The sequence below is a fragment of the Castor canadensis genome, chromosome 3 (assembly GCF_047511655.1).
Source record: "Castor canadensis chromosome 3, mCasCan1.hap1v2, whole genome shotgun sequence".
Taxonomy (NCBI): Eukaryota; Metazoa; Chordata; class Mammalia; order Rodentia; family Castoridae; genus Castor; species Castor canadensis.
This window is the reverse complement of record NC_133388.1, coordinates 40890358-40909735: the sequence shown is the minus strand read 5'-3', so window position 1 is coordinate 40909735 and position 19378 is coordinate 40890358. Positions and strand designations below refer to the sequence as shown.

The window sequence follows — 19378 nt, the reverse complement described above, 5'->3', positions numbered from 1 at the left end:
CATCCTGTGTAATATTTCCAGTCATCAGAATTGATCAGTAGCCCAAAACTGTGTGCGGTCATCATCTTAAAAGTAGAATACTTCTTTTTGGCAGTCTCCAGATAAAGTGTGGTGATTCACTCTCATTAGGATGCTTCAGGATCTGGAGTCCAGCCTCACCTCCTTTGTCGTATCTCCCGACTTCTTGAGACCAAACTCTCTGGGGACTTCTTACTGGAACATTACACATGGCTCCAGCCTTGTTACCTTTGTGTCTTTTTTGTTACCTTCTATTTTGCCATCCTTTCCTTAAGGGTTTTTGGGTTTTTTTTTTTTTTTTTTGATTACCACTGCAGAAAACAGTTGGAAAAGGCAGGTGCTCATAGGAAGACAGGTGGGAAGGTTAACTTCATCTTCCTTCCCTAGGAAAGGCAAGGAGGAAAATATTGGCCAACTACAAATCTTTCCCCAGTTTGCTAGACTAAATGTACATTATCATAAAGCTCAGACCTCAGTTAAATAAAATACACCTCTTGTCACAAGTCACAGCTGGAGATTAGCAAATGACACCATTTGTGTCAACAGTGTGGAAGAACAAGCTTTCTTCGATGTATTGGCGTCCACGGTACTTCTGTTGCCCCCACACACAAGCCTGGACCCACTTAGCTTCCCCAGAAGAGGACCTGGTGTGATGATAAGGGGTGTGATTTATTTATGGGGGCTTTGCTTTTAGCAGTTAACACCCACAGATGACTCACCTGATGGGCTCTTGAGTCAGTGCTTTCTGCCTGGGGCTCTGTGGACACATGGCCTCTGTGCTCCCACACAAAGGACCTATTATTATTGACATTCCTTTTCTAGTCACCATAGAGCCCTTGCACTCCCTCATTGTTATTGAGAGATGAGAGAGATGGAGAGGCTACAGTCTAGAAGTTGTTGTTTAGGGAGTGGGGATAGAGGACAATAAAAGAGAAAGCTCCTGATTCGTATGTTATGGGTCATCTATGGGTGGAGTGCAAAATTGTTCCTCTTGGGCTTGGATCCTTGTGAAAATATAATGTATCAGGGTGCTGGGTTTGTTTCAGGAATATGACACTTTATCATTGTTGCCTATGAAAACAAGTGTTTTAAAAGATGCTAATTAGCAAGCTAATTAATACTAGAGCTATTACACATTTTGGCTGAATAGGTGAATACATAAATCAGCATATTAATACGAGACTGAAACTACACATCACCATCGTAGAATGATCTTCTAGGATATAAGAATAAATCTGGGAGCTGGGATAGAGCTCAGTGGTAGAGCTCTTGCTTTACATGCATGAGGCCCAGTGTTTGGTCCCCAGCACTGAAAAAAAAAAATCTGAAAATTTATCAGAATTTTAAATTGTTATCACAATTTTAGTACCTCATATTTTATTAGTCAAAATTTAAAAGTTTTTCCCCAAAATGTAAAAGTCTGACAGTCTAATGCAGGAGCAGAACTTCTCTGTTAGGTAAGCACATATTCAGATTTTAGCAATAAATCTCCATGACTTGACTTGTTTGTGTTTCTGAAGTCATGATGCTGATCAGGTGTGACAGAATCACATACACTGCCAGGAAACTGACCACATACAGAACTAGGATGAGCCTTCCAGAACCAAAGCCCAATTGCAGATTTGGCTGAAATTCCAGGCTGGAGGTGACTGTTCATGCATTCTGTAATTAATCCCCTTCCTGGATCCCAGAAATGATTTCATGATTCTCCTCTCTTTATGGCTATGAAAATAAAATGTACATCTTTTTCTGTAGTGAGGTAGTCAGTCACAAGGATTTTTCTTTTCTTTTTTTTTTTCTGCACTGGGGACCAAACTTTAGTTCTTGTATCTCAGCTCTGCCACTGAGATATACTCCTAGCCCTCAAGAAACTTTTTGACCACAGTTTTAATAGTTTTGTTTGTCAGTATCCCGTTTTTCTATGAAAGTTAATTTTTCCCTCCTCATGGGTATTGTTGTTCCACACCCTTATGATTTTACCCTTTTTTATTTATGTCATTAGCGTTGATAATAAACTTGAAATATATACACACAAACGCACACAAGCACATAAAATTTTTTTTCTTTTATTATTCATATGTGCATACAAGGCTTGGGTCATTTCTCCCCCCTGCCCCCACCCCCTCCCTTACCACCCACTCCGCCCCCCCCCCCCAATACCCAGCAGAAACTATTTTTCCCTTATCTCTAATTTTGTTGTAGAGAGAGTATAAGCAATAATAGGAAGGAACAAGGGTTTTTGCTGGTTGAGATAAGGATAGCTATACAGGGCATTGACTCACATTGATTTCCTGTGCGTGGGTGTTACCTTCTAGGTTAATTCTTTTTGATCTCACCTTTTCTCTAGTTCCTGGTCCCCTTTTCCTATTGGCCTCAGTTGCTTTAAGGTATCTGCTTTAGTTTCTCTGCGTTAAGGGCAACAAATGCTAGCTAGTTTTTTAGGTGTCTTACCTATCCTCACCCCTTCCTTGTGTGCTCTCGCTTTTATCATGAAGCACATAAAATTTTTGTGTGTGTGGTACCGAAGATCAAATCCAGGGCCTCATGCATGCTAGGCCACTAAACCACTGAGCTACATCCCTAGCACAAATTGCATTTTTATTTTTTTGTCAGTATTGAATTTGAACTCAGGGCCTCGTACTTGCTAAGCAGGTTCTCTACCACTTGAGCAACTCTGCCAGCCCTTTTCTGTATTGGGTATTTTCAAGATTAGAGTCTCAAGAACTATTTGCTTGGCATAGCCAAAATTAAAATTGTTTTCTCTAGGACGAAAATGGCCCAGTACTCCTCAGAAGTGAGAAATACTGGCAATGGTCTGAGCTGAGAAAGCCCTACAGGTTTAGTGTTACGATGACTCTGAAGCCGTGTGCTGCAAGTTAGAGCGCTCAAAAGCGCTTCTCTCCCAGGCACCCGCTGGGTGTCCTCTTCTGCCACCCCATATGTAAAGCAGCTTAGAATTCCCCAAATTGTGAGGAGTCAGGAGGTGTATTCCTTCTTACTGTTCTTCCCAAGGTCCTGACAAGTAAGTTCACCTTCCCGCCAGTGATTTGTGTGCTGGATGCTTACGTTCTCACTAGAGAAGCCCTGGCCTTTAGTGGGTTTAGGAAAGTCTCAGAAATAGGCTTTGTCCTCTCACCTGTCACAGCCAACTGCATGCTGCCCAGGGGTACCCCAGGTTTGGGAAGGGAAGCGTGTTTGCTCATATTCCATTCTGCTGTGTTCTGAAGTCTTGCCTCTTTCACTCACTCTGCAACAGTATCCAGGAGGTTCCCAAAGGGCTAAGTACTCTTCCTGTTTGGGAAGCAAGTACGAGCAAGGCTGGGCTTGGTCCTACCCCTGCTGGGTTCTCAGTCTCATTGTGAGGGGTGGAGGGGTAGACCTTAAGCAGATGAACACAAATACACATTACCAACGGGATGCTCCAAGAGCGTCATGGGGAGGATCTAACTTAGATTGGGACAATAGTCAGGGACGGTCTTTCAGAGAAAGTGACATTTAAGCTGAGATCCATAAGGTGGGTAGGGCTGGCTCATTTAGGGAGTGGTGGGAATGTTCCAGAGGGAACAGCACATGTGAAAGCCTGAGACTGAATCAAGCAGAGTTCAAAGCAGGCTGTGTGAGCGTGCTTCAGTGAAGACAAGGGATGAGGTTGAAGAAAGAGGCTGGAGAATGTCAGGAGTTCATTCTCAGAAAAAAATACTATTTACATCACCACCCAGCACATATGTTTGTAAGTTCCTTCCAATAGCCTTCAGGGATTTACCTGTTTGATCTGTGGTGCAGTCAGTCACACAGGGCCTCCTCATCCACTTGAGCTCTGACTCCTTGCATCCCCCACTGCACAGAGCCTGTCTTGTTCTGCTGCACCTACTAGGGTTTGGGGCTGAATTGCTCAGGGAAAAAACAGTAAGAGCTTTAGCTTTACTGTAACATCCTACACAGAAAAGATTTTTGGATTGTGGTGAGCTGAGAATAAAGGAATGGTAAGGGTATTTGGTCAGCTTGCCATGACCACAGACTGGGTATTTGGAAACCCAGAAACTTATTTTCTCACAGTTCTGGTGACTGGAAATCCAAGATCAAGATGCCAGCAGGATTGGTTTCTCCTGAGGCCTGTATCCAGGAATTACAGATGGCCACTTTCTTGCTGTGTCCTCACATGGCCCTTTTCTCTGTGCTTTTGCCTTCCTTTTCTTGTAAGGACACCATTCCTTTTGGATTAGAGTAGCACTGTTATCTTATTTAACCTTAAATACCTCTTTAAGGACCCTGTTTCCAAACATAGCCACATTGGGGGTTAGGTCAACACTGGGGAAACACAGTTGGTCAACATTGGGGGATACAGTTTGGCCCATAAGGATAAGGCTCTTAATATAGTTTTCAACTGACCAAAAGAAGCTGGTTATGTCTTTTTAGTTTAAAAGAATAAACCTTAGTATATATGTGTATTTATGATTAAATGTATGAGAGTGAAAGAGAAGTGACTATGATCACTGTAAGGAATTTCTGTACCCCTGATTGTGTTGAAGTTCTTTTCAGATGAATCCAGTTAAAGAAACTCAGCAGTCACTCCCCAGCAGGACCTGGCTGTGGCCTGGCTGTCTGTGGGTAAGGTTCAAGGTCAGAGGCGATCTATTAAAGGGCTCATCTTTGGACTGACTCAGATTCTATCTTTAGGAACCAACTCAGGGCAGAAGCAAAGGTGACCAAGGTTTCCACCAATTGAGTGTCTTGAGCAGTGGTGCTTCTTGTCACTTTAGTGAACTGGAGTCTCTTACTCTCTGGAGGCTCTTTGATTTCCTAATGATTAAAAAGCCCCTTGTAAGAAAAGCACTAAGAAGACAAGGAGTGTAGTTGAATTTTGACTTCTCCTTTGAGGATTATCATTCCTTTAATTTTAAATTGAAGGGACATAGATGCAGGGAGAATAATCTCTTGTGATCAGTCAGAAACTGACCAAATTCCTAGTCCCTTTCTCTAGCATTTCACTTAGGATCCCAGAATTTTCATTATAAGGAATTTGGTCTATCTTGCCTGACATATCTAAATAAGGTGGTTAATGTTCTCTTTTGGTATTTTCTCCCATCTGTTCCCTAGGCCTTAGCATCTGAAGGTATTTGGTATATTCAAATTCTTTTTTTGTTATTATAAATTTTTTATTAGGATATATTCATTATATGGGGGGGATTCATAGTGACAATTCTGTGTTTATATTGTACATTGGTTAGATCACCCCCATTCTCTCTCCCTCTCAATCTCCTTCCGGCCCCACTTAATACAATTGCAAGAGATTTCTTTGTTCTATTTCATATAAGTATATGAAGTCCATCAACCATATTCCTCATCTTAATCTCCTTTATTCAGCCTCCACTAGTACCTCCCATATTCAGATTCTTTTGACTGTTTTTCAGGTAGAGAATTGACCTATAGTAAACTTTACTATGAATCCATCCATTAAGAGAAGTCAGGAGTTCCAGTTGATTGTCAGCCTCCCACAATGCTTGCCTGCCCTCATTAAGGTTGCTCAGGCCTTCCTGGTACTTCTGGTCCATCAGACCCATCTTGGTCTTGGTTTCTACCCTGCTCAGCCTGAGCCAGCACATGTGATGAGCTATTTCAGAAATTGATTTACTTCTTTCCATTCCCTCCTTCCTCGGCCTACCTGCTCTTCCCACATTGCCAGTCCTTCCCATAGCACTCTACATTTTGCTTCCGCTACAGTCCCAGCAAGATTATCAAGGAAGTCAGGCGTGGTGGCGAATGACTGTAATCCCAGCATTTGTGAGACTGAGGGAGAAGCAGGAGGAACTTGAGTCTGAAGCTAGCCTGGCCTCAGAGTGAGACCCTGTCTCAAAAAACCCAAAGCAAAGCAAAACAAAACAAAAGATACCAAGGGGGAAAAAAATCAATCACCTAACAGTACTTGCTGACCAATATTTTATGCTGCTTATCTTCTGGTAAGCCTCACTAACTGCCTTATAATTTGTCTCATGTAGATTCTGTAAGAGATTCACCACCAAGACTAACCCACAGCTCTCCCGTAAACTTGGCTTCTTATTCCTGAGAAATTGGAGGCTATCCCACACGAGTTTCCTCTGTCTCCTCTTTCCCGCTTCAAAGTCCTGGATTTGGTTGGCTTCATACTCCTGCCCATTATTTCTGTCTCTAAGGATGTGGAACCCTTCCTTATTGCCAGAGTCACATTTACTGCTGCCTAAAATACTGGAGTAACTCTCTTAAGTTTTTTGTACTTGCCTTTTTTCTTTCCTTTTTTTTTCTTCCTTCCTTTAAAAACCAAACAAACAAACAAAAACCTTTCTTTCTTACAGGATCTTGCTATGCAGCCCAGTCTGGCCTTGAATTCATGATCCTCTTCCTCAGCCTCCCATGGTGTACCACCACAGCTCAGCTAGCATCCCAGACACCTGTAAAAAGGGCCTCTCCTACTGTTTCTCCTTCATTGCTATATTTAGGCCAGATCACCCCACCTGTCACTACTCTCACACACTTTATTCTATGCTGCAAAATACAGTAGCCATTACTGTCTGCAGCTATGTTTTTCCTTTATGAAACCTACCCATTTACCCCCTTGTTCTGTAGTCATTGATGTACTTTCTCCATTTCCATTACTGAATTGAGAACTTTTTTTGAGGTTGAGACTATATTAATGATCTTATTTTGAGCATAGTTACAGTGGGAGTTCTAGAAACAATTGCTGGATTGACTACCTAGAAAGGGGAATGGTTCTCTTTCCTGTTATTTCTGTAGTCAGCAAGCACAGCAAATGTCTTGACATTCTTTTCCTTTTTTCTTCCTTCTGTAATCACACAGAGCCCTTTTGCGACACCATGCAAGAACTGCTGCCTCTGTCTTTGCCTGTGCAGGTGGCCATGGGTGGCACATTCCATCTTAAAGCCAGTATTGCTGACCTCAGTGCCAAGGACATGACTGACTGGAATACAAACACTAGGGCTGTAGGTCAGCACAGCATGTGGGAGGTAGAATTTCAGGGCAGGAGTAACAGATGGATAACCAAGGGGCAGGCAGGGGACAAAGTATAGATCACAGAGAAATGATCTCAGAAGTGATCCCAGAAGAAATGACTGAAATGACAATGGCTAGCTGTCAGGAAAGCTGCAACACTTTGATTGAACTTGCTTACAGATGGGGAGTCACAAGATAACCTGTTCCTAGTTAGATCCTGAGGAACTTTCTGGGCTGAGTGCCACCACCTGGCTACATGTGCTCATTGCAGCTCTTCAGTTAGTCGAGTCTTTTCCTTTAGATCTCACTCAGAACAGTGTCAGGCACTCCAAAGACATTTAGATGTGGGCTTTTCTCTTGTGTAGTCACCCCTTGGAGCTACAGAAGCTGTCAGGTATCCATCTAATGACTGCGGGGTTTGTCCTGAAGCCCATGTGTATGTGTGTGTGAAGTGGAAATGCGAGCAACAAAATAGGCTTACAGGCTCTTTGTCTTTCCAGGCTTATTTTGCAGAGGGAGAAGCACTTCCATTATCTGAAAAGAGGCCTTCGACAACTGACAGATGCCTATGAGGTAAACACATTGCCCAGGAACTCTTTCTGTCAAATTCTCCATTGTGTCTGCCTCCTTTTTTTCTTTTTGAACACAAAAAACTGTTGAACCTGACCTGTTACAGATTCACTTTTTGTACCATGTGGCTCTGACAGGAAGCAGGCTGCTGTCACAGAGCTGGGACTGTACTTCTGAACGAGTCAGAAAGCAATCTCCTCCAGTCTTGTTTGACCTCCTTGGCTAGTGGAGCACCCCAGATGGGGTGGGGTTTTCTTCTACCATTTAATCACTGCTCAGAGGTTCCATGTTTTCTCTTGACTCCCCCCCGTGCCCCCCCCAACAGCGAGCTAAAAGTCAGTGACCTAGTCATCCCCAACCCTTTGTCCTGGAAGTTCATCTAGTTTCTATCCTGGCCAGAGGGAGGGCCAGTACGTGAATCCCAGAGAGCACTACTTAGAGTTTAACTCTGAAGGCCCAAGCACAGAGTGGATCTTCAAGCATATTTCTCAGAGCCCTAGGGTTGGGTTCCTAGAGAAGCCTTTTTTTCTGTGGTGGGGTGGGAAGGGACTGGGGGCTAGGAGTGAGACAGAGTAATAGACAAAGGGTGAATGTGAAGGGTGGGGGGCGCCCAGGCTCCCTGTCCCACTTTTCACAGAGCAGCTCTTTTACTGTGTTTCTATATTTGATTATTTATGGCAGGGTTTTTCCTGCTCTAATGCCTGTAGGGCCTAAGCAGGCAGCATAAGTAAGTGAACTGGGCTGAGTGGAGACCAAGGCAGACTGGAAGCCTCATGTGTTACCCTGTCCCTGTTCATTGCTGTCATCCAGGAATGCAGACCCAAGGTTGCTAGACCTTTTTTTTTCTTTTTAAATGAAGCTAGAAATTCAGATTTGTATGTGACTTTTCTATCAATTAAATGTTACAACCAATTCCAGTTAAAGTAATCTACAAAATATATCTACAGGCTATATTTGGCTGTAGGCTATCAGTTTTCAGTCCTTGACTCAATTCCTCAATGGTTAGGGTCACATCACCCCTGACACAGGTAATTCCATAGCAGCTAACAGTGTGCTAAAAGCCTACCATGCATTCTCTCATTTGACCCTTATCTACTCCACAAGGTAGGTCAGTCTTTATTTTTTTCCAATAAGCAAAGAAGCATAGTAAGATTAAGTAATTTGCTCTAAAGGCACAAAGCTAGTGACAGGAGGACATGAGATTCAAAGTTAGGACAAATCCTTAGCAGTGTCTTTAGTAACCCCCCAGAGTGCTCCCTAGCTGGCTGGTTAGCCACAGTTCAGACCGCCATTTTTGAAGAGGGTGGCTTGGACCTGGATTGAGAGTCCAGAAACCTAGGTGCCTGTCTCAGCTCTGACATGTACTCGATGTAATCTGGGGGAAAATTAATCTCCCTCTTCCTCATTCATAAACTTTTAATCTGTAAAACTGGGACACTGCTTACTGTCTGCCTTGCCTAGGCTTGAATGCTCAGTAGCCACGTATGACTTGTATTAGGACCAAGATCTGTCCATATACCACCTTTAGAAGCTTTTACCACCTCCCCAGAAAAAAAGAGGCAGTCTCTTGTGTATGCTCCTCAACACTGCTTCTTGCCTCCCGGTGTTGCCCACAGGCTGTGTTCTTATACTGACTATAGAAATAGAAGGCAAAGTAACCTACCCATACACACCTCAGCCCAGGCCTGTGCATGGTCTGTGCTGTGAATGGAGAAACATGGGGAAATAATTAAAAAAAAAAAAAAAAGACTGCTGCTTTTCTTTTTTTTTTTTTGGGGGGGGTGGTTGGTGGTAGAGGGAGATTGGGTATTGAACCCAGGCCCTGGCATATGCTAGACTATGCTCTACCTCTTGAGCCATGTCCTCAGTCCCTCAAGACTGTTCTTGCCCATGGCAGCATTTGTCCAGGGATATGTACGCATGTTATACTCCTCTTTGTTCCAGGTAGAAATGAGGTAACTTATATGTCTGTTTAAGGCCCTTTTCCTCTAACACATCTTGTGTATTCCAAGTGTCTCAAGAATCAGAACAAGTTAGGCATGGTGGCACACGCCTATGATCCTAGCACTGAGGAGGCTGAGGCAGGAAGATTATGAGTTTGAGACCAGCCTGGGCTACAGAGTGTTCCAGGCCATCTTGTGCTGATATGGCAAGACCTTGCCTCCCAAAACAACCTGCCAGTCACCAGTGGCTCACACCTGTAATTCTAGCTACTTAGAAGGCTGAAATCGGGAGGATCATGGTTCTAGGCCAGCCTGGGGAAATAGTTTGGGAGACTCCATCTCCAAAATAACCAGAATAAAATGGAATGGAGGTGTGGCTCAAATGGTAGAGTGCCTGCTTTGCAAGAGTGAAGCCCTGAGTTCCAATCCCATTCCCACCAAAGCAAAAAACAAAACAAAAACAAAAAACCAAGAACAAAAACGAATTGGAACCAAATTCCATTCATTTTCATGCCCCTAGTGTCTATACAGTACTTGGTACAAGTAGATACTTACCAAATATTTATTGACTCTACCTGAATGAGTTAATCAAAGAACTCTCTTTCTGAGATTATGTCTCCTTGGGTCTGTACTGGGAAAATATCAGCTCTTAACTACCTAGTATGTAAGAAGTCCTCGGCTTTTGCCTTCCTTGGATCTTTGCCTACCAGGGAAGGGCCCGTTGGGTTTAAGGTAAGCTTTTTTTTTTTTAATCCCATTGTCCTTTTCTCACAGATGGTCATTTCAACGCCTGGCTAAGGCCACAAAGCAAAACATCTTTCATTCACTGATTGTTGTTCAAGCAAGGGTGCCTTCCTCCCCTGACCAGGCTGGGGGGAGTAGACAGATGTAGCTTTGTCAACAGTGTCTTAGAATGATTGAATAAGGGGTGTGTTTTCTCCCTATTCCTCTCACAGTGTCTGGATGCCAGCCGCCCATGGCTCTGCTACTGGATCCTGCACAGCTTGGAACTCCTAGACGAACCCATCCCCCAGATAGTGGCTACAGAGTGAGTCTGGCTTTGGGGGACCTGGGGTATTCTCTGGAACTGCACCTTGAGTTTGGGATTCTTTTTGTTTTGTTCCTATTGTATTTGTTGTAAAAGAAAACAAAACCCCAGAGTAGTACAAGAAACCCTTGCCCTTTTCTTGACCTCCAGCCACTTCCTGAAACTCCCCCACTTCAGAAGCCTATTGTGAGCTGATGGATAGAACAAGACTTTGAACTCCCAAGAGAAGGATTCTGGTTTCTTCTGTGGCCTTTTCTTTTGGCTCTTGGCTCTGATCTTTAAGAAGAGTCTTCATCGTCAACTCTGAGAGACATGATCTTGCCAGAAAGTACAGAATGTATTTGCAGAGCTACTGAGGGAAATTGTGTGCCAACTCAATGAGCAAAAATGCCTTTGCCTTCCCTAAACATCTCCATGGAAGTGGAGGGCCTGAGGGACGGGTGGCCTGGATGGGTTACTGGACGCCATGACTCGTAGTTTTCTTAAACTTCTGATTGTTGTCTAGAGATCTAAACATCTGAGGTATTTCCCAAGCTGCTTGTGCAGATGGCGTTCATGGAAAGGCACCTCATTCTCAGGAGCTCATCACAATTTATAGCTTTTTTTTTTTTTTTGTCATACTGGGACTTGAACTCAGGGCCTTCACCTTGACCCACTCCACCAGCCCTATTTTTGTGAAGGGTTTTTCTAGATAGGATCTCTTAGAACTGTTTGCCCGGCTGGCTTTGAACCAAGATCCTCCTGATCTCTGCCTCCTGAGTAACTAGGATTACAGGCGTGAGCCACGAGTGCCTGGCACAATTTATATCTTAAGGAAGGAAAAACCAGATCAACTCCTGTCCTAGGGATACCTGGGGTAGGAAAGGACAGCCAGGAGTTTGTCTAGGAGGTCCACTGAGAGCCAGCCTGTCCTTGGCTTGAGTTCCTCCACTCCCTGAGCGCTCCTGAAGGCGAGGCATCTGGTTTGGGAGGCTCCAAGCCAGGTTTGTTTTCCCACAGCACAAGGTGGCAGCTGAGCCAGGACTCATGGAGGCTCGATAGAGCCCTCCCTGGTCACGGTGCCCCTGCATTGGTCACATTGTCAGGTCAGAAGAACAGAACTCACATTGTCTCATTCATTCTCTCTTGACAATAACTTCTCATTCTTGCCTTCCTGGGCAGGGTGTCTTGTGATGAATGTGGATGGGGAATAATGAAGAATTAGGCCATTAACCCTTGTGGCATGTCCCATGTTTTCTGAGGCATAGGGAAATAGGCAGTCTTTATCATCGGGACACTGCAGCCAGCCTCTTGCTTCCAGCACTGGAAGTTGGACAGAGTTTCTGCAGTAACAGGGATTTAATTGTCAAGATAAAGGCCCATGTGTTTTTGAAATACCAGTTGGGGGCTGGGGGATTGTTTGGGAAGTTTTTCCTCCACACCTACACAGTTAGGATGTATGCAAGGAGAACGGGAAAGTTGCACATGAGAGAAGCAAAAAGAAAGGGAGAGTGATGCATAGATCTCTAGAGAGAGAGGACTTGGGCCAGGTGGAAGTGAGGAGACAGCGACAAGGTGGAGCCTGTGGAGGAAGAGCTCAAGGCAGAATCAACTTGGATTTTTTCCAGATTTTATTGTTGAGGCTTCTCTGAGGAAGGGAGTGTCAGAGCTGCTTTTATGGCAACACCAGATGGGAAAAGAGGACCCTCTAAAAAGCTCTTCCCAGCAGACAATTGGGAACAACTAAATATTAATAGGAGGGAATGCTTCAAAACTATCACGAGTTTAAGTAAACTGCAATACAATACATGCAATAAAATATATGCAGCCATTTTATATCTATATATTTGTATATATAAATATTTATACATGTAAATATGTAATATTTATATGAGAACATATTTACATAAAGAGATTTGAAGTGAAAGCAGATAGTTAAAAAGACCTTTGAAGGTTAAAAGCATGGATGCAGCCAGGTGCAGTGGCTTACACATATAATCCTAGCTACTTGAGTGGTGCAGACTGGGAGGATCTTGGTTTGGCAAAAAGTTCTCGAGACCCCATCTCAACCAATAAAACCTGGGTGTGATGGTGCATTCCTATCATACTCCCTTCCCATGTGAAGTGTAAATAGGAAGATCACAGTCCAGGCCAGCCCCAGGCATAAATGCAAGATCCTATTTGAAAAATAACTAAAGCAAAAGTAAAGGTTGGCAGAGTGGCTCAAGTGGTAGTGTACCTGTCTAGCAAGCATGAAGCCCTGAGTTCAAACCCCAGTACTGCTTAAGCAAAAGTGACTGAAGGTATGGCTCAGTGGTTGAGTGTCTGCCCACCAAGTACAAGGCAGAGTTCAAACCTCAATACTCCCTCCCCAAAAAAGTGTGGATGGTTGTATGCATAGGAAAAAAACCCAGAAGGATGCAATGCACACATGGTCAGAGTTAATTCTGAAAAACTTTTCTTTTTTTAAACTTATTTTGCATTTTCTGAAATTTCCACGATGAACCTTTTTTGTTATATAGTTAAAAGAATGTTAAAATAAAATAAAGAGTTGCAGAGTATGGTGGTACATGCCTATAATCCTAGCATTCCAGAGGTTGAGGCAGGAAGATGGGGAGTTCAAGGTCAGCCTGGTCTACATTGCAAGAGCCTGTCTCAAAAACATAATAAATAAATAAACAAATAAATAGCTGATTTGTCTTAATTTCAAGAGCCACTCGATAGCTAATGGCTGAGAGTTTCTGCTTCATACTTGCTTAAAAACAAAAACTTTACCTGTAGTTCTTCTGAGTATTCATTTAACTTTCTCTCTTTTTTTTTTTTTTTGAGACAGGGTATAACTATACAGCCCAGGCTGGCCTCGAATTCTCTGTTCTCCTGCTTCCATCTTCCAAGTGCTGGTACTATACAGGCGTGTATCACCATGCCTGTTATGATTTAATGAACTTTTAAAGAATAACAGACTTGGCAGGGTGCAGGGGTTCATTCCTGTAATCTCAGCTACTTGAGAGGCAAACATTGAGAGGATTGAAATTGGAGGCTAACCTAGGAAAAAAATTAATGAGCCTCTAACTCAAAAATAAGCCTGGTGCGGTCCAAGGCCTGCCCAGGTGAAAAACAAGAGATTCTATCTGAAAAATAACTGAAACAAAAAGGGCTGGGTCGTGGCTCAAGTAGTAGAGTGCTAGGCCCTAAGTTCAAGCCCCAGTACCACCAAAAAAAAAAAAGAAAGACTTTCCATTGATGGTACTGTATTTTGTTTGTGCTAAGCAGACAATTAATTCTAGGTACAGATAATATTTGCTATGAGCAGAGGCTAGTACCTCTCACCTAAAAAGAAATAACTATTTTTGTAAGATTCAGAGCAATCTTAATGGCTTTTATAAAGATATTGGGATTGCTTTATATTGGGGCAATATAAAGATATTGGGGCAGACCAGGAGTTTGAACTCAGGTCCTTGTACTCACGTGCTAGGCTTGTACTCTACCACTTGAGTCACGCCTCCAACCTTTTTTTTTTTGGTGGGACTGGGGTTTGAACTTAGGACTACACACTTGCAAAGCAGACACTCTACTACTTGAGTCACGCTTCCAGTCCATTTTGCTCTGGTTAATTTGGAGATGGGGTCTCACAAACTAACTGCTCAGGCTGGCCTCAACCACCATCTTCTTGATCTCAGCCTCCCAAGTAGCTAGGAATATGGCAGTGAGGCACCAGTGCTTGACTGCTTTAGTTATTTTTAATATAGGGTCTTGTGTTTTTCCCCCGACATTCTGATCCTCCTATTTACACTTGCTGTATAGCTGGGATGATAGGTATGTGCTATCATGCCCAGTTTTTTATTGGTTAAGATGCTTTTTGTTCAGGCTGGCCTTGAACCCCAGTCTTTCTGATCTCTCCCTCCAAAATAGCTAGTTTTATATGTGTGACCCACCACATCCTGCTGGGGGTTGTTTTCTTAGACTACATATAATAAAATGTTGCTTTTTAATTTATTTTGGAAAAGGGAAAGGAATGCTTTGATTTTTTTTTTTCCTTTTATTATTCATATGTGCATACAAGGCTTGGGTCATTTCTCCCCCCTGCCCCACCCCTTCCCTTACCACCCACTCCGCCCCCTCCCTCTCCCCCCCACCCCCTCAATACCCAGCAGAAACTATTTTGCCCTTATTTCTAATTTTGTTGAAGAGAGAGTATAAGCAATAATAGGAAGGAACAAGGGTTTTTGCTGGTTGAGATAAGAATAGCTATACAGGGAGTTGGCTCACATTTATTTCCTGTGCGTGGGTGTTACCTTCTAGGTTAATTCTTCTTGATCTAACCTTTTCTCTAGTTCCTGGTCCCCTTCTCCTATTGGCCTCAGTTGCTTTTAAGATATCTGCTTTAGTTTCTCTGCGTTAAGGGCAACAAATGCTAGCTAATTTTTTAGGTGTCTTACCTATCCTCACCCCTCCCTTGTATGCTAAAGCTTTTATCATGTGCTCATAGTCCAATCCCATTGTTGTGTTTGCCCTTGATCTAATGTCCACATATGAGGGAGAACATACGATTTTTGGTCTTTTGGGCCAGGCTAACCTCACTCAGAATGATGTTCTCCAATTCCATCCATTTACCAGCGAATGATAACATTTCGTTCTTCTTCATGGCTGCATAAAATTCCATTGTGTATAGATACCACATTTTCTTAATCCATTCGTCAGTGGTGGGGCATCTTGGCTGTTTCCATAACTTGGCTATTATGAATAGTGCCGCAATAAACATGGGTGTGCAGGGAAAGGAATGCTTTGAAATTTGTATTTTCCTCATAGAAATATTAAGGTGACCTAGAGGCAGTGAGTTACCCCACCTTACCTGGCACAACACACACACACAGACACACACAGACACACACACACACACACACACGAGACATTTCTCCTAACACACACACACACACACACACACACACACACACACACGAGACATTTCTGTCTTAGGCCCTTGTTGTTAGGGAGCAATATGATAAGCTGGGCTCCCTCTAGTGGACAAATCACTTTCATTCACTTTAGTCAGCTACTGTGACTGCTGACCAACATCAGCAAGGCCACACTTTTACCACTACTGGTATCAGATGTTTCAAGAATAATATTTTCTCAGGTAGGAACTTAGCTTGCCTCTCTTGAGAGATTATGTACACAAATTTATATGTGCGTTTACATACAATAAGTTAGTTTGGAACTAGACAGACGTTTGCTTTGCTTAATGATTTTAGCCTTGAAGGAAGTGCTTTAAGGGGATTTCCATTGTTTGTCATTAAAAGCTTTAATGAAATACACAGAGCAAAATAAAAACCATAGCACTGTTCAAGTTAGGTTTTCAGCTTCTGTAAAAACTAAAAATTATCTTTAACTTGAAAACCATTCTAGAACTTTTCAGCTTATAAAGCTTTTCCAAAGATAAATTCAAAATTTGATAGTTAAGTGTATGTCCCTTTCAAAAGGTTATTAGTAACTCCTTACATATTTTTCTAATTTTTAAATGAAAATATAATTTGTATGTTTTCTCTCCTTTCATGGAGGACAAAGTACCTGGTCAGTTGACCCTGGGCATTTTTTCTGGCCAGGTTCTGCTGGCACCCAGTGGGTGAAGACGAGGGATGCTGCTAATTGCCCTCTGTAGATCAGGCCCTGCAGCAGAGAGCTTCTCAGCCACCGATACCAATCAGGCCAAAGTGGAGAAGCCCTGCTCTAAAATAGCCACCTTTAAATTGACCATATTTCCAAGACAGTGGCCGTCCAGAGGACTGACTGTTGGTGCTTGATGAAGGTCTGTGAGTAGCTCTGGCCTGGAACCAACAAGAGACACCGCCTGCCTTTCATCTGCTCACCATCCGACTCCACCTAGGGAACGCTGAGATGAAGCTGCTTTGCAGCCTAGAAGTCAGAAGAGGTAGAACTAGAAGAAGCCTGAGCCTAGAGGCGGGTCTCAAAAAATCCTGAGTTTAAGCTGGATACCAGTGGCTCACACATGTAGTCCTAGCTACTCAGGAGGCAGAGATCAGGAGGATTGTGTTTCAAAACCAGCCCAGACATATAGTTCTCGAGACCCTATCTTGAAAATACCATCACAAAAAAGGGCTGGTAGAGTAGCTCAAGGTATAGGCCCTGAATTCAAACCCCAGTACCACAAAAGAAAAAAGAAAGTGTTTTTATTGCTTGTCCACAACTCACGGACCTGAATCTCTAGTCCTTTTCTTCCTATATTCCTGGCCATTTCCCTTTTTGTATTTATATGCTTTCTCACCCCTCCCTAAGTATATTACTTGCTACTTGTTTTATTCATATTGGCCTTGTTTATTTTGTTTTATTAATATTGTTTTCCAGCTTGTTTTGCATTATTGGCTTATTTACTATACATACTTCTGAATCTTTCATCCCTATAGTGATAATTTTGTCCAGAATTGACCACTCTAGATTAGTCTTCAACCACCACCTTAAAGTCCAGGAAAATTCCTTATAAGGTCAACAGTGAGCCATTGATACTTTGAACTTGATTCTCTTAGAGGTTTTACACACTCTTTAATGGTTGAATGATACAACAGTGGTGTCTGATGGAACTTTCCATGGTAATGGGAAAGTATTTGTGTGGTCCAGTATGGTAGCCACTAGCCAGTTGTGGCTGCTGAGCACTTGAAATGTGGCTTGTGTGATGGAGGAGCTGAATTTTTTATTTGAATTAAATTAAAATTTAAATAGCCTCATGTGACTAGGGGCTACTTATTGGACAGCACAGATCATTCTTACTGCTATCCAAAATGTGGTTGCCAGGCCAGGTGTGGTGACTCACCTCTGTAATCCCAGCTACTCAGGAGGTAGAGATCAGGATTTGATCATGGTTTTGAGGTTTGATCATGGTTTGAGGCTAGTCTGGGCAAAAAGTTCATGAGACCCCTATATCAACAAAAAGTCTGAGTGTGGTGGCTTGTGTCTGTCATCACAGCTACCCAGAAGGCATACATAAGAACATCACAGTCCAGGCCAGCTCCTGAACAAAACCATGAGATCCAATCTTAAAAATAAGCAAAACAAAAAGGGCTAGGGGCATGACTCAACTGGGAGAGTGACTGCCTACCAATTGGCGAGGCCCTGGGTTCAAACCTCAGTACACGAAAAACAAAGTCAAAACAAAAACCTTAAAAAACAAATTGTGGCTCCCAGACCAGCAGCATTGCCATCACTTGAGGGCTTGTTAGAAACACAGAAGCTGGGCCAGACTTCTTCAGAATTAGAGCTACATTGTAGCAAGATTCCCAGGGGATTCCTATGTACACTGAGTCACATGGGGAGTTTAAAAAAAATATTGTCACTTGGGTCCACCCTCAATGATTCAGATTTGGTTGATATTGGTATTAGGTATGGTCTGAACATTGTTTTTTTGGTTGATTGGTTTTTTTTTGCTTTTTGGTGGCAGTGAAGTTGTTTGAACTCGGGTTCAAACACTTGGTAGGCAGATATTCTACCACTGGAGACACTCTGCCAGCCCTGTTTTGTGTTGAGCATTTTCGAGATGGGGTCTTGCAAATTGTTTGCCCAGGCTGACTTCAAACTGCAATCCTCTTGATCTCTGCCTCCTGAATAGCTAGAATTCTAGGCATGATTCTATAATTAAAAAAAAAACAAAACATTTCCCAAGTGATTTCTAAATGTGCAGCAAAGACTAGTGTTGCTTAAACCTTGTGGGTATCTGAATCACCTGGGAAGCTGGTAACAAGTAGCCTGGGCCTCTGTAGTCTTTATTACTCCAGAGATTCTGGTGCATGTATTTTGTGTTTGAAAATCCCGTTCTAGAAGATAGTTTTGCACTTTGTTGGTGATTGTCATGCAAACTAGAATGAAAAGTGTTACTAACCTTGTAAAGAAAATCGACCTGGCTGGTGGAGTAACTCAAGTAGTAAGAGTGTCTGCCTATTTAGTAAGCATGAGGGCCTGAATTCAAACCCTAGAGTCGCGCCCCCACCCCCAAAAAAAAGAGAATCAACCTGCATTTGCATCCAAGATATATATGCCTGTGTATATCTAAATGAATGCTTTTGTAAACATTTGTTTTTCACAAAATGGGCCACTCTTGGTGTTTGCACAGTGTTTCCTGCTTGCAATTGTTTGAATTTTTGGTCTCTTAAATAAGATTTTTCTCCCCCTTTTGATCGATTGGCATGTCATTAACATTTTGGATTTCAGAATTGCTAAGAAGTCTGCTAACAGCAGCTGGTAGCTTCATGGTCAATTTGCCAGTTCCTTAAGGTGCAAGTTGGAAAGCCTCAAGATCAGAATGTTCTGTAACAGAGACGTGTGTGAGGCACAGAGACGCCCTGACTGCAGCTCTCTAGCACCTCCCTGAGACAGTCATGTGTGGTGTGTCAGCTGAGGGAGCCTGGCACAGAGGGAGGCCGTCAAGATGTCTGGTACTTCCAGATCCTTGCTCATTCCACACTGTAGGCTCCTGGGTCAGGAGTGTTGCATTCAGCACTGTTCTATCTTAGGAGCTGGGGAAGGGAATGGATAACTAGATGACTTTTTTTCTTTTTTAAAAAAACTGCTGGTAAGGACAGCATGGGCTATAGAGAGGTACCCTGTCTTCAATAAAAACAAAAAAGTGCTATTAAGTTTTGTTGTTTTTTCAAAGTACTGGGGAGCAAACCCAAGACCTTGTGCATTTGTCCACCAGCTAAACTACATTCTCACCCTCAGCCTTTTAAGTTTTACATCAGCTAAAACCTTTTGGTTTTGTGGTATAGAGAACATTTGGTCGGCCATTGCAAAAACAGCCTTTGCTAGGACTTGAGTTTATTAACTGTTT

At 42.8% G+C, this 19378-nt stretch overlaps 1 protein-coding gene and 1 non-coding gene across 5 annotated transcripts in view; both read left to right on the top strand.

Moving 5' to 3' along the window:
* Fntb (farnesyltransferase, CAAX box, subunit beta) overlaps positions 1–19378 on the top strand; it is an 83369-nt gene that overhangs the window by 43249 nt on the left and 20742 nt on the right. For 2 of the 4 annotated variants that reach the window (XM_074067776.1, XM_074067775.1), the window contains exons 2-4: positions 4548–4626; positions 7503–7575; positions 10472–10563. Coding sequence is in view for 1 of the 4 variants with exons in the window: in XM_020170916.2 (XP_020026505.1) it covers positions 7503–7575; positions 10472–10563 (165 nt within the window). In the remaining 3 variants the exon portion in view is untranslated. Of the gene's footprint in view, positions 1–4547; positions 4627–7502; positions 7576–10471; positions 10564–19378 lie in introns of those variants that run through there. The other 2 variants (XM_020170917.2, XM_020170916.2) reach the window with 2 other exon arrangements.
* On the top strand, positions 9167–9293 carry LOC141421786 (small nucleolar RNA SNORA51). Its single transcript, XR_012446492.1, has one exon. It is a non-coding gene; the product is annotated as a small nucleolar RNA SNORA51 (small nucleolar RNA).